At 43.6% G+C, this 14,040-nt stretch overlaps 2 protein-coding genes across 2 annotated transcripts; both read right to left on the reverse strand.

Annotated features, from left to right (window-relative positions):
- Positions 1-602: 602 nt before the first annotated feature.
- plp1a (proteolipid protein 1a) lies at positions 603-6,869 on the reverse strand. The gene is made up of 7 exons (XM_078289020.1): positions 6,866-6,869; positions 4,844-5,030; positions 4,526-4,682; positions 3,949-4,117; positions 3,376-3,449; positions 3,197-3,262; positions 603-1,173 (listed from the first exon to the last, which is right to left on the reverse strand). The coding sequence occupies exons 1-7, from the start codon at positions 6,867-6,869 to the stop codon at positions 1,000-1,002; spliced, it is 831 nt and encodes a 276-aa protein (XP_078145146.1). The 3' UTR covers positions 603-999.
- A 2,933-nt stretch (positions 6,870-9,802) lies between these two features.
- On the reverse strand, positions 9,803-13,085 carry pcdh20l (protocadherin 20-like). The gene is made up of 2 exons (XM_071923067.2): positions 13,007-13,085; positions 9,803-12,389 (listed from the first exon to the last, which is right to left on the reverse strand). The coding sequence occupies exons 1-2, from the start codon at positions 13,052-13,054 to the stop codon at positions 9,861-9,863; spliced, it is 2,577 nt and encodes an 858-aa protein (XP_071779168.2). The 5' UTR covers positions 13,055-13,085; the 3' UTR covers positions 9,803-9,860.
- Between the last annotated feature and the right edge of the window lie 955 nt (positions 13,086-14,040).

Raw genomic sequence — 14,040 nt, forward strand, 5'->3', positions numbered from 1 at the left:
CCAAATGGAGGAACTGTCTTGACTGTGTTTTTTTGTGCTGATGCTTGTAACACCCAGGGTTCCTGTGGGCCTTGAAAATCCTTAAACGTTTGTGGATTTGAGATAAGGCTTTAAAGTTTCTGAAAATTAATGGATGGAATTGAAAGTTCTTGATTTTTTATTAAAATATAACACCCCAAATTCATCAATATGCCTGAGCTCTCTGGACCGCTCTCCATACTAGCATCAACACTTCACATCCTGAGGAAAACCCAGTGATGGGAGATTTGTGTTGATATGGAAAAAGTTTGAAAATTAATAATTTCTCCATGGTTTCTTGACAAGATAGTGAGTAAAAAATGAGGTGTTTTCATGTCCAATTTTTACCACCGTCACGTCTCACCCCAACCATGCCAGTCTGAATTTCACCAAGACCTTGAAAAGTGTTTGAATTTGATGTCCAAGTGAGTGTGGTAACCCTGGAGACATTTAACAGTTTCATATTTTCCCTTCATGAAAAGAATATCAAGCAAGCATTGCATCTTTATTTAAGAAATCAGGCCTAGGCAGAGAAAAGTTAAGACAAAATACCAATGATAAACATTTCTTATCCCATCTGCCGATCAAAGACAACGTCAGTGCATATTTTAACCTCTGACTTGAGTAAATACTAGCTAACTTAATGCAGAAAGTATAGATTCTATTGGCAGGGCTCAATACAGACCAACATTTTGGGAAGTGAGCACTAAATATTCAGGAACCCTTATGGCTCAGTTCAATGACCTTATTTAAAAACAAAAGGAGACAAAAGTTCCCAACTGCATTGGTATCATCTTACAAATAACTTCAGATCTAACACAAAATACTTTTTAATCAGAACATCAACAAAATAATGAAGGGAATCAGCGCAACAAATGCCGACATTGTGCTTCAAAATTCCAAGAAACTGGTATCATCTGGATGACCAGCTCAACTGTGATGGTAATTATTGCTCCTAGAGCAAAGCTGGAGGTGCTGTCACTAGGTGTCAGATAGGTTTGTGGGGAGGTTTGCGGGGTAGGGAAAGCACAGTGTCCCGCCTCTGTCCCTCTGCAGCCTCCCATACAGGTCAAAGCCTCTCCTCTCCTCCTCCTTCCCGTGCCTCAGCTCCTTCAGGTGCACCTGGTTCACAGCCAAGTGGAGGGAACAGTGCACCTGTGGACAAAAGAGGAGAGAATACAAAACACCTTGGCCCCTAGATGTGGCAGTGGGCCAGGGATGGAGTGCCTGTTACACCCCACGCTGCAGACCCAGACATGCACAGAGCCATACAGACAAATGTTCTCTCAGGCACTGCATGAATACTTCAAAAGAATATTCTTTTATTATCAAATATTACCAACACATGAAAACATGTAACAAACAGCCAGCTGCCACTTCACAAAACCAACGCTCACAGCTGGGTAAAGCTTCCACCAAATTGAATAATCTACTTATTATGTTGCAAAAAGGTTTTGTTAGTAATACCCAAAGTGTAAATTATCAGCAGTAAATTTACCTACAGTAAGTAAAACATTGTGTTATACAATAACTACAAAAAAATTCCTACAGAATTAGAGACAAAACAAAGCTGTCCTATCTCTATAATAGTACCTCAGTCATGCATTAACAGCAGGGGGAGTCACACCTCAGTGTGTTTTAGGTCTAATAATATGAGGTCGCTAGATAAGTAAGCACCTGTAGTACTTTTGCCATCTCAAAATTATGAGAGAAAACAATGTCAGACCTTTCTAGATCAGTATAAACCAACTAAACAAGTACGTCTCTTTTTCAGAAAGAAACCACTCAAACAAATCTAAAATTCCTTTAGTCGCTCGTCGCTCTGAATCCATCTCTGCCATTATTGGATGGGGGTGGGGGGGTCATGCAGCAGTGTGTGGATGTGTTGTGTGTGTGGCTGCCGTCACAGAAGGGCTGCATTCAGGCTTTTGAGAAGTCTCGCCCTCTCTTTGTCCAGAGGACCCTCTCCCTTGACATGTAATCTAACCCTTGGCAGAGGCTCCTAGTGCAGGTGGCCCCCACAACTGGCCCCTTATTGGCCAGCTTTTAAAGCAGGCATGACTCCATTGTTGAGGCTTTTCTCAAGCCCGTGAGAAAAGTCCTGAGGTCAGAGTGAGACTGCAAATGCATGCTTGTCTGCCACCATGGCAACCAGATGTGAGGGATGGTAGCCATGGTAACCTATAATCCCTATTCCCCATAACGCTTCTAGCTGCAAAACAAATCGGTTATGTTATTTATTACCTATGTTATTGTATTAGGGGTGTGTTATTTGCATTTTGAGTGATGGGGAAGCTAAAATGTATTGTACACACTAACCTCAGAAAATAGCAAAATCAAATATGTACAAATATTTTGGTGACATAAAAACAAAATAGCCAAGCACTGAAAACATTGAAATGAAAGACTGAAAATGAAAGAATCAAAAAAAAAGAAAAAAAAAAAGCAAGTCTAGTAATAAGTATTTCAATGATATTCTTCCAAAAAGAGAAAAGTAAAAATATAAAGACAATCTGGTGAGAAAAATGACAGATTGGTGAATGAGTCCATGGCCCACGGAGCCAACACCACAGGTGGCTCTGTGGAGAGGAGGTGGTAGGAGAGAAGTGCTGCCGTCCCGTTAGGTCCCCGTGTTCGATAGTAGCAGTAGTGAGAGAGCAGACAGGAATCTGGCCAGCCTAACACCGTGCCCCTATGCCCTTTCTGCCCAGATACCGTAGAACCGCAAAGTTATAGGTGGTTGACACAATATAGGTGAGCTATGGAAGGAAAGGGGGAGACAGAAAGTGTCAGAACAGCACTCAAGAGAAGATAAACCCATAACATCCTTATACTCCATAAATAAGAAAAAAAAAAAAAAAAAGATTAACTGCTAATGACATTAATTTAGATGGCAGATTCTTTCCGTATAACAGTTTCTGTAATGGGGCATGCAAGTATAATGGGCTCGCCATTTGCCTGGCTGGAAAACCACCAGACATTACGGCACTATTATGATGTTTGTGTCAGCTGAGAAGAAGGAACAGAGAGCGATAGTACGAAAGTCATCAGTCATGGAGGCCTGAGATGCCTCGCCGCCTACACTTTGAGCGTCACCGAGTCACATGAGCCGTAACACTATTGTACCCCGGCGCGGAACCGCAGCCAAACTGGCCCCAGCCGAGGCATAATCACTCACCAGAGCCAACAGAGTGATGCCCGCACCAGCGAAGGCAGCGATGTACAGGTCATAGGTCATTCGGTACTGAGAGGAAGAGAGCAGAGTCAGTGACGATAACAGGACTAGTTCAGTTCATGTCAGGCGAGTTATATACTGTGGATTGATGGCAGGACCTGAATCATTTTACTGGCACTCACCTCTCTGGTCTTGCAAATGGTGGACAGAGTCATTCCACAAGCTTTTCCTGGCACCGCATTCCACGGCAGTAACCCTGTTGAAGATTTCATTTCTATTAGCAATTCTCTCTTTAATTACAGACCAAGATGAATTGAATACATTTAGTGTGAGATGCCAGTTACATACACTACCAGTCAAACGTTTGGACACACCAGACTGAATGTACTAAGTTTTTCATGATCTTAAAGCCATTTTGATCTAAAGGCTTATGCTTAAATGCTTGAAATTTGTTTCTTAGACAAACATAAATAGTGAAGTTGATGCTTATGTATGAATTTCTTTCAAAAGCCTTTGCCTGTCCATCAAGGCAAAGGGCGACTACTTTAAAGAATCTAAAATATAAGATAGTTTTGGTTTGTTTAACACTTTTTGGTCATTGTACAATTCCATTTGTGTTATTTCATAGTTTTGATGTCTTTACTATTATTCTAAAATGTGGAAAATAGTGAAAATAAACAAAAATGTGGTGTGTCCAAACTTTTGACTGGTAGTGTAGGAATACAGAGATTGCCATAAACGGGGTTTCTCCTCACCGTACTGCCTGGCATCGACACAGAGCTGGTTGATACTGGCCGGGGTCTCGGTCAGAACTTCAACGGTGTAGCAGGTGGCGTCCATGTTGTAGAAGAAGTAGACGGGCAGGGCGGAGAAGGCAAACACCAACAGCCACAGCACAGCTAGTACATACGTCAACACTATAAACTACACATGGAGGAAGGAGGAAGCAGAGTTAACATCTGGGTGCATGATCACAAGAAGCTGATGCACATAAGACATCAGCTCAGTCCGTTTTATATTAACTCACTTAGTACCCACTGACGACCGCATTCACTTTATTCCCTGATTAGCTTTCCTTATTATCTCACCGACTATTCTCTTCCTCATCCATCCACTCTCAACTTTTTTTTTTTTTTTTTACATCTTTCCCCAGTGTTAAATATAGGCAGCACGCTGCACTGCTCAAACACACACTGTATGCTTATCTTCGCATGTCCCCAAAGGTTTTAGCAGCCTGAAGATTTTCGGCTCAGCACCCACCAGGGAGCGATATGTGTATTAATCCCATACAATCTCCGAGCCCCTTTACTAGTCCCGTTTTTGGCCTCTCACCGTGGAGCTGAGGCAGCGGCCACACATGGTGCTCCTGAACTCTCCAAAGGTTTGTTTGGCAGCACTTGTGGTGTAGAAGCCCTCAGCCAACAGCACGATGCAGTAGAGGAAGAAAAACGAGGCCAGACCGTAGATGACATACTGGAAGTATTGAATGCTGAAGGAGAAGGAGGAAAATGATAAAAGTAATCAATATACAAGTTAAAATAGATAGATAGAACCATTTTGATCTGAATAGAGATATCGTCTACTAGAGAAATCCAAATGGTCTTCAAGGTTGCTCATTAATGATGGGAATGCTCAACTTGGACCACTTACATGTAGGCAAGGGTGATGTAGTCCTGAAGGTTGCGGGCAAAGTAGGTCTCGATGAGTCTCTCTGTCTCAGTGAGTGCCTGGTGCCCACAACCGCAGAAGAGGGCAATGCCAGAGAAACACAGCAGTGTGGCTACCAGGGAGCAGTATGGCACCCCACCCAAGCAGCGCATGCAGCAGTCATAGCAACCTGTTAGACACAACGCCACGGAAAGTCACATTATGCACTGATGCGTTTTGATATGACAGACAGCACAGAAAAATCATCTACTGTATGTTTCCGTCAGAGTATTTGAAGAGTGAGAAACAGAAAAGATGAGAGGAAGATGGGCTGGTATAGGCAGTATCATAAGTTGGTTTCAAACCACATTGCAAGTGCATGGTATGTGTCTCAGCCAACTGAGCAACCAGGACACTTGAACTTGTAGTCTAGTGTTAATGTGGACCGAATTACAACATCCCATAAAGGCAGAGACCATGCTATTATGTCACTATGCATCCAGCTGCAGCCATAAACACTTTGTTCCCCGAGTTGGACTGGTCCGCTCACTTGGTACTGCTAAAGCTGTGCATTCTTCCTCATAGTCATGTGCTGCTTGAATGGATGCCAAGGGCCAAGGGCATGGGGATGTGCCTGCACTGACTGCACTGACCCCAGCTCACACCCTGACTCCATTCACGGCCCAGCATGGAGAGTATGAGAAAAGGGGGAGGACACAGAGGAGAGACAGAGTAAAAGAGAGAGAGAGGCTGCTTTTGTGACTGCAGAGACAACAGGCTTTGTCCCACAGCATCATGGGGGTACAAGGGCCACCAATGTCAAGCAAACAAAGGCCAGAGGCACCTCTATGCCTGACACGCATACACTCACAAACGCACATATATATACTATATACACACACACACACACACACACACTCATATTTCCTTTTGGAGAGCCACAGGAACAAGGAAGTGAAAGTGCTGTCTATGTTGGAAGTGGGGAAAAAGCAAATTTATAAATAAACAATGCAACTGTGTGCATGTGTGCCATTACACGCATGCGTGCATGCACACACAGACACAAACACACACACACACACGCACACACACACACAATGGAAGTAGACAGACTGTGGTTGGTACCATTACAGTAAGCACAGATGGTGGGCGGGGCAAGTAGAGAGCTCTTTAATTGGACACATGTACTTGTTTGCTGTTTGTTTGTGTGTGTGTGTGTGTGTGTGTGTGTGTGTGTGTGTGAGAGAGAGAGAGAGAGACAAAGAGACACCAACTGTGCCATCAGTCTGCCATCCAGATTGCACAATCATACTATAGCATGGAAGAGGTAGTCTACATAAACATGTTAGCAAACTAGCAAATAAACTCCATTTAATACTCGTTCAGTATTATTTATTTGGGAAGGAAGAAAAGTAAGTAAAAAAACATGTTAATTATATATAGCTATGCACAAATACATGTCTGATCGTCACCAAAGAAGTACAAGTAGCCCCATCTTGGGCACATTATCCAGAACTTCAAACATGAAACAATCTGCAGTGGTAGACCATGCGCCTGTTGCCTTGATACAGCCAGTACCAATTAACCCCGCTTAATGACATCACGAGCCAAAGGAAACAGGTGAAGCACATTCTCTGAACCAAGGAAGTCTACAGTCTCTCGGTTGCGAGTCAAATGAAAATATAGCCCTAGTTCTCAGAAGAAATGCATAGCTGAGGCTAAGTTCGGCCCTTTGAAATTGAGAAAGATTGCGACTGAAAGCAAATGCGACAAGGCTCTTCTGAAAGTAGCCCTGCCATCTCAAGCATGAAATAAATCTCATAATATCAGTGGAGCATCAGCCGGTGAGTAGCCGACCTCTAAACTGAAAGAAAAAAAAAAAACCGTAATAACTTTTGATGCCCTCTTACAGACCTATTCATATCATTGAGCAATCACATAAAATGAAATGCAGATTTGATAGTATGAAGTAGTCTATCTGCGAAAAGCAAATTAAAGGTAGATGCCATTGGCTGGTTTTCTTACCCATGTCTGGAAGGATGCGTTCAGGACTTGTTGGCTACTGCTGCTTGCACTGCAGCTGGTCCGCTGATAATATGCGCAACTTGTCTTCGGCCCCCGTATATCAGTCTCAACTCGCTTTCTGTTCCCCCAACAATGGACAGACCCGCTGATGACTGCAAGTCCGATCTTAAAGAAACAATGTCGCTTTTCAATGAACTGCGGGCCCGGGTTCAAGGCGGAGAATAATGAGGAGGTCAAGGTTTCTTGCGCTTGCAGAAATTTACTTAGTTCATTGTTGGGAAGCAGCAGCATCGCGCATTTGCATAAGAGAGCAGTGGCAAAAAACACATCTTTTATTTCCAGCTACCTCTGCCGTGTGTTGGTCATCTCAAGCCTCTGTAGGGCAAACAAGTCCAGGGTTTTGCCAAGGCCTTTTGTTTTTAAGAGCTTCCCCCTGGAGTGGCAGCATTTTCAGCTTGATAAATAAAAAGGAATGAGATGCAGCTCATGGATCATGCAGATAGGCTGTGGGACCGAAGGAGGCGAGATGCCGCATATGTGCATGAACAGGGAAGGTGATTGTGACTGGAAAACATTAAGGCCTGTGAACACACAGTCGGGCGATGTCCTCCAGGGTTAGAAAAGATGTAGATGGCATCTATTATTGACTGACTTCTGTAATGTTTGGTATTGACAACTGAGGGACAATTCGTGGTATTTTTAACACCAATAAAGTGAATTTCTTTAACAGAAAAAGACAAATTTGGATTTTTAATCCCATGAGTCTTTTTTTTTTTCGCCATTTGTGATCTTAAACTAACCCAGAGATGTAGACATATCTCTGAAATAATCCACTGGCTTTTTGGGTCAGTGCCAATTTCTTTGTTCATATCAACTCAGTAAACCCCACACCCCAATATCAAATATTAAGCTTCAGAATAGTAAATGTGATTAAAAAGATGTGCTGTAAATTCGTATATATTGACCAGAGCAGCATGCACAGGATTCAGAGCCAGCAGAGAGACGTCGCTGGTCTCAGACGACCTGACTGTGAGGAGAGAGTGACTATCCTCTGATTCATCTGCTCCCTCTGGCCAAGTACCAGAAATAAAGAGCTAGAATTGGCTTCCTGTTTGTCCAGTAGATGGCAGGCTTTCGCCTGCCAAAGCATGTTTATAGCGATAGGCATTAGATGAGTTTAATTCCAAAATACTATACCTATTAATTTTAGAGAAAAGTAAACTGACTTTTGAATGTCTAAATATCTCTAAAATATTGAGGATCCAGTCTGAAAAAATGTTGTCAACCAAGGACATAACATCTGTCTTTAAAAAAATATATATATATACCACAGGCCTAGTCTGTTTTAATATCAAATATTTTTTCTGCATCTTTTAATTTCATGTTGTCAGTCTTTTTGAAATACTAGATGCCACTTTTTCTCAATGGTGGATATCTCACTTTGTAATTTAACTCTTAATTTCTTCTCTATTAACGTAGCAAGTCTCACGATACAATACAATTAGATTATTCATCTGATTTTTGAGCAGCTATCTCAGAGGGACGGCACTCATGTTATTCAAGCCATATTCACCAGTGTTTGGAAGCGTTAACCAGCTTGTTGTACATGCTTGTTGTACATGGTTTTCAAATACAGATGTATTTGGAAAGGAACCTTCCATAGGGTTATAAAACATTTCCCTTTTTAAAAACAGAAACAATAAAGAGACTGGCCTCTTTGTGTAACTCTTTGTTTGTATGTTCATGCATTTGTAAGATTAAAACAACTTGTAGCCTGACTCATTCATACTTAATGTATCACTTAACCTGGTTTGATATCTTATTTGTTTCTCAGCATACAACTGTTTCAGTTACACAAAGAGCAAACTGCCTTGAGTAAAGGATTGCTTTGAACACAGTGTGATTTCAGACCAAACATCTGTCATCAAAGCGGCAGGCCTGTTGGGTTACTAGGTACAGTATGGTCGCTTTTGTGGCTTTGGGTGAGATCCAACACTGTGTGGGTGAGAAGAGGCACTATCGGGTAACAGGAGTGAGGCCGTGACTTGAGATGGTGGTGTGCCTTGCCTCCGCTGCCTCTCACCTGTCCGCACGGCCCTTCTCCCTCTCCCCTCCAGTGGCCTTCTCCAAGCTGCTCCTTGAGAGACTTTCATCACCTCCCCACCAGAGGAACATTAAACCCCTTTGTGTGTCTAAATACCTTAGACTCCCCATCACTCAAAGTGGGAAATCTGAGAAAGGCCCAATCAGCTTAGCGGACCATTACCTCAGTCTTCAGCCCCACAGCTTGGTGTTCTCTTTTCGCCGCAGGGGTCATGGAGAGTAATCCCTATAGATAATGACTGTTACTGCTCTTTTAGCAACGTCTTGCTGTGATATATTCTATTTTATGGTGGCTAATACTGTAGATATCACCAGATACCTATATCAAAATATATTTTTTTTTACTGTTTTACATGAGATGTACATCAGGGGTATTCAACCGTGTGCCATGGATGGCCGAGTCTATGCAGGTTTTCATTCCAACCAAAGACTAAAGCAAGTGATTTCACTGATTAGTTCCTCCTCTCTGGTTGAAGGTGTGCTAATCAGTGAAATCATCTGCTGTAGTCTTTGGTTGGAATGAAAACCTGCATACACTCAGCCATCCATGGAAGATGGTTGAAGGGGTGCAAGACAGTCTAAATGTGCAGGCAACTTCAAACGCCTGACTCATCAAATCAGATTTTACCTTATTTCCTGGTTGCTTAGAGGAATGTTTATCAAATTTGGTAAAGTAGATCAACTTCATTTCCACAGTATTTTGCAGTTTTACAGATTGCTGCGATTACTGTTGATAAATCTGTGATTGCATTGTGTATCAGAATAATTCAAAGAATTCAGGCATGAAAATACATGGAGCCTTACACAAATATTGAAAATGTATTTAATTCACAGGCTGTTTTCATACTTGACACTGTACAAACAAGGATTACACAGTGTTTGCTTTATTCTGTTACTCATCAGAGTGATATTTCTCTTTGAGCCTGAGTGGAATTTCATTCTCCTCAATATGTCCCCTCTTGTTCTGTTGTGAACGTCTTTTCTTCTGTTTCAGGTACAAAACAGCTGTCACCACAAACAGACAGATGGATGCCAACATCGTACCCAGGCCCACTAACAGTATCAGCTGAGCAGATCTTGAAGCCCCTTCCTCCATCTCACAGATGGGTGCCTCTGAGGGCGTCTGTGCCAATCTGTAAGGCAGAGACCTGGGCACACTGTCCAGGTGGCAGGGCTCCATGGTCTCATTGACCAGTAGATTAACCCAAACAGTGGTGTGGAGCGGAGCTGGTTTCCCCCCATCACTGACTACGATGAACAGGTGATGCATTCCCAGGTCCTTCCCTAGTAGGCTCTGAGCCAAGGTGATGTTCCCTGACCTTGAGTCCAACCGGAAGGGGCTGCTGTGCTGGGCTGGCTCTCGTGCTGCAATGGTGTACGTTATCTCCGAATTCAGTCCTGAGTCCTCATCAATGGCGTAGATCTTTGTTACCATGGTGCCTGCCATGGTTGCCGGAGAGACGATCAGGCAGGACAGGTTGCTGTTGGGAAGGATCACTTTTGGCTGGTTATCATTGACGTCCTCCACAAAGATAGTTACCCTGGCAGTGGAGGTCAAAGCAGAGGGGCGGCCATTATCGCTGGCCAGCAGGTGTAGTTCGTAGCGGTCATCTGTCTCTCGGTCCAAGTTTGTGGTGCAGCGTAGCGTCCCCTGGGTGTTGTCCACAACAAATGGTCCACTGCTGTTTACAACACGTACGTCTACGTTCCCGTTCTCCCCTTCGTCTGGGTCTGCCACCCCCACCTTACCCACCTGGGCAAGCGGTGGTATGTTCTCAGGGATGAAAAAGATGAAGTGAGGGGTTAGGAAAACTGGTGCATTGTCATTCTGGTCCAGAACATGAATGGATACTGTGGCAACTGACTCCAAGGGAGGAGAGCCGCTATCTCTTGCCAACACAGTGAGTGTGTGCACATCCTGCTGTTCCCTGTCTAGTGAGACTGACACAGACAGTTGACCTGTCACGTGGTCCATTTTAAAGATGGTAGATGTGCGTTTGCCCAGCCTGTAGCTGACCCTGCCGTTGCGTCCACTGTCTGCATCTGAAGCTGTGACCCTCAGCAGTGACGTCCCTGGCTGGTTGTTTTCCTCCACCTCCAGCTGGTAGTGAGACTGGAGGAAACGTGGGGCATTATCATTGACATCCACCACCAGCACTGTGATCTCTCGCCTAGAGCGTGTGCTCACAAATCCTTCAGCTGATGGGCTATGCACCACCACAGAAATATGATATTCACTTTTCATCTCGTAGTCTAAAGGCTTTGATGTGGAAAGAAGATATTTGCCATTCTGCGGGCTTAATATGAAAGGCACTTCTCCCTCAATGGTAAGAGATGTGCCTTTAAAGCTGCTGTCCCCCCCAAGCTCTAAAACAGCCAAGACAGTGGGGGGCTGGTTCTCTGGTAACACCATAGTCTGGTTTTGATGCTCTGCTATGAACCCGATCTTTATTGCCGGCTCTTGGCTTGCCGTGGGGAGCACAGATACGGTTACCTGAGTGTCTGCTGGGGGGCAGTGATGGCCGCTAGCTAACACTTTCAACACCAGCTCCTCGGAGCTGTCACTCTGGAGGTCCTGTGTTAGTCTGATGTGCCCGGTGTGGCTGTCCAGCCTAAAGAGCCTCTTGGTCCGCTCAGAGACCTTGGGACTGAGGGAGTAAACGATGGCAGCATTGGGGCCTAAATCTGGGTCTGTCGCCTTGACCTGAGCCACCACCTTGTCCTTGGGGGAGTCCCCGGGGATGGTGACACTGCGTGGGCTGTCAGAGCTAAAGCTTGGACAGTTGTCATTAACATCGGTCACCTTGACAGTCAGAGTCACTGTAGCACTTAAAGGGTCCGAGCCACAGTCAGTGGCCACCAGAGTCATCTGATACTGGTCCTGCGTCTCTCTATCCAGAGCTCTTTGCACCACCAGCATAATGACAGGACCCTTTTCCACCGTTAAACTGAAAACCCCATCAGAACCTTCTAGGTGGTACTGCAACTCTCCATTACGACCAGTATCTCTGTCCTGGGCCTGGTCATCCAATAGGAAACTGGTCCCCACAGTTACGTCCTCAGACACACTCAGGTGAATCTCACTGTTTTCAAAATGAGGCGGATTGTCATTGATATCCTTTATGATCACAGGAAACTGTATAAGGTCTCCTGAGGGCCCCACAATGGCATTGTGTGGGATAATGCATTCCTCAGCTTTTGTCTCCTCGGGGCAGAGGGCCTCGCGATCCATCTTTTGCTCAGTGGTGTAGAAATTCCCCGTGTTTTTATCCATCCACAGGTACTCCTGAGTCAGGAGCTGGTATGGAGGGGAGAAGTGTTTACTAAGTGACCCGACCAGAATGCCGGCCTCCTGTTCCTCTGGAATGGAAAACCGGACAGAGCCACATATGATCTGCCTGACATGGACCATAACCAGCATCTAATGGGGGGAAAACAAGCAGTGAGCATTAATTTGCAAGAAAGCACAGGAGCAGCATGTTATCGGTCATGACTGGACTCCCTTTGATTTCTTTGTTACACTTGAACCTGATATAGTATAGAAAATTCCACAGATAATGATAAGATTAAACTTCAGCATTCATGCCTCAGTGAGCTCTTTTAAAAGCGGGGACAGTGTGTGCAGACAGAGTAATGTGATGCCCTTCACTTCATGAGCCGATTACTCTAACCCACAGCACTTAACAAACAAAACATGTTGGTGTTACTAAGCAATAATCACATTTTCACATATTTCTACATTTTCATAAATATTCTCATCAGTCCATTTCCTGATCATTAAAGAGGTGTTGAATGGGTATTATTTTTCATATTATCCCTAGCATAAAATAGTATTGTAACCCAGTAAGTCAAGGACTTCCCAATTCTACTGCAGCTACATTACACATTTACTAGATTTGTTTTTCATAAAAATGGACACCAAAGAAATACAATCAACAGTTTAACTTTTCCCTCCATCAAAAAGGCACTCTAGCATGTGACAGTAATGAGATTTTTTTTAAGATCAGATAATCCTTGTATTGTTTTTCATTCACTGACCTGCAGTAGTCCAGCCAAGTTCATATTATCAGGAGTCCCATGGCCCATTAGCCCTCACACATGTTACCCAAGTTCCCCGCCAGTAAGTGAATGCTGAAGACAGAAGGAACCTATACCTGTACCACTGAAGGCAGAATTCATTACATGCCCCTCCTACAACGCTTAACCTTTCAAGGCGGTCTGACACGCTAGAACAAGTCAGTACAACAGGTTTTCCCGCATTAGTTTAAAGCAAGTTTTTGTACATTTGTGGTTTTAGTTCTTTGAAGTAAAGTACAAGTAAACATGGGGCTATTGTTTGCAAGTATGCTGTGTGTAATTATGAAGGTGGGACACAGTAAGGAATCTGTGTGGTTACAAACAATAAGCAGGCTACCAAAACACCTGTCAACTGTTTATTGCTTTTGTGTTTTTCATTTTCACCACCGTAGACTTAAATGAACTATCAATCACTGGCCACTGTTATCTAAATTTCCAGGAGCCTGTCTAACCACTAGAGCTGAGTAGGTCTTTATAAATACACATAGGCCTATGCCTTGAACTGCAATATTTAATATTTCTCTCTTTATTCATATAGGAACATATAGGCTACAACAAATTAGATATGTAAATTACTAATATTGTTTCCTCTCTAGGTAAACATGCATGGTAACTTCAACTCGAATCTGGTGATATAGCCCACCTTCGTTTCGCTGTTGTGCTGTGGGAGCTCCAACAGAAATTGCGCATGAGTGCCCTCTGTCGCCGGAATAGGGGATTTCGTTACGACCGCGGGTAGCGCAATGGTAATATTCTGCTGCTTATTTTCTTCTAGAGGAAGTACAATTGAATTTGACTTCATTCAGCGTCAGGAAGATGTGCAGAAAATTCTCTAAGGAAATGTAAGTAGCTCAGTAAAAAAAATACTAAAGGATTGAATTACTTTCAACGAAATTACCTGATTACCTGTTGTGACCTGGCCCACTTGAATTGGTCATTATGTCTCCAATGTTTGGGGATATCAACAAGTTTGTATCAATCACAGGAGGTGAAGC

Source organism: Centroberyx gerrardi, chromosome 16, assembly GCF_048128805.1.
Source record: "Centroberyx gerrardi isolate f3 chromosome 16, fCenGer3.hap1.cur.20231027, whole genome shotgun sequence".
Classification (NCBI taxonomy): domain Eukaryota; kingdom Metazoa; phylum Chordata; class Actinopteri; order Beryciformes; family Berycidae; genus Centroberyx; species Centroberyx gerrardi.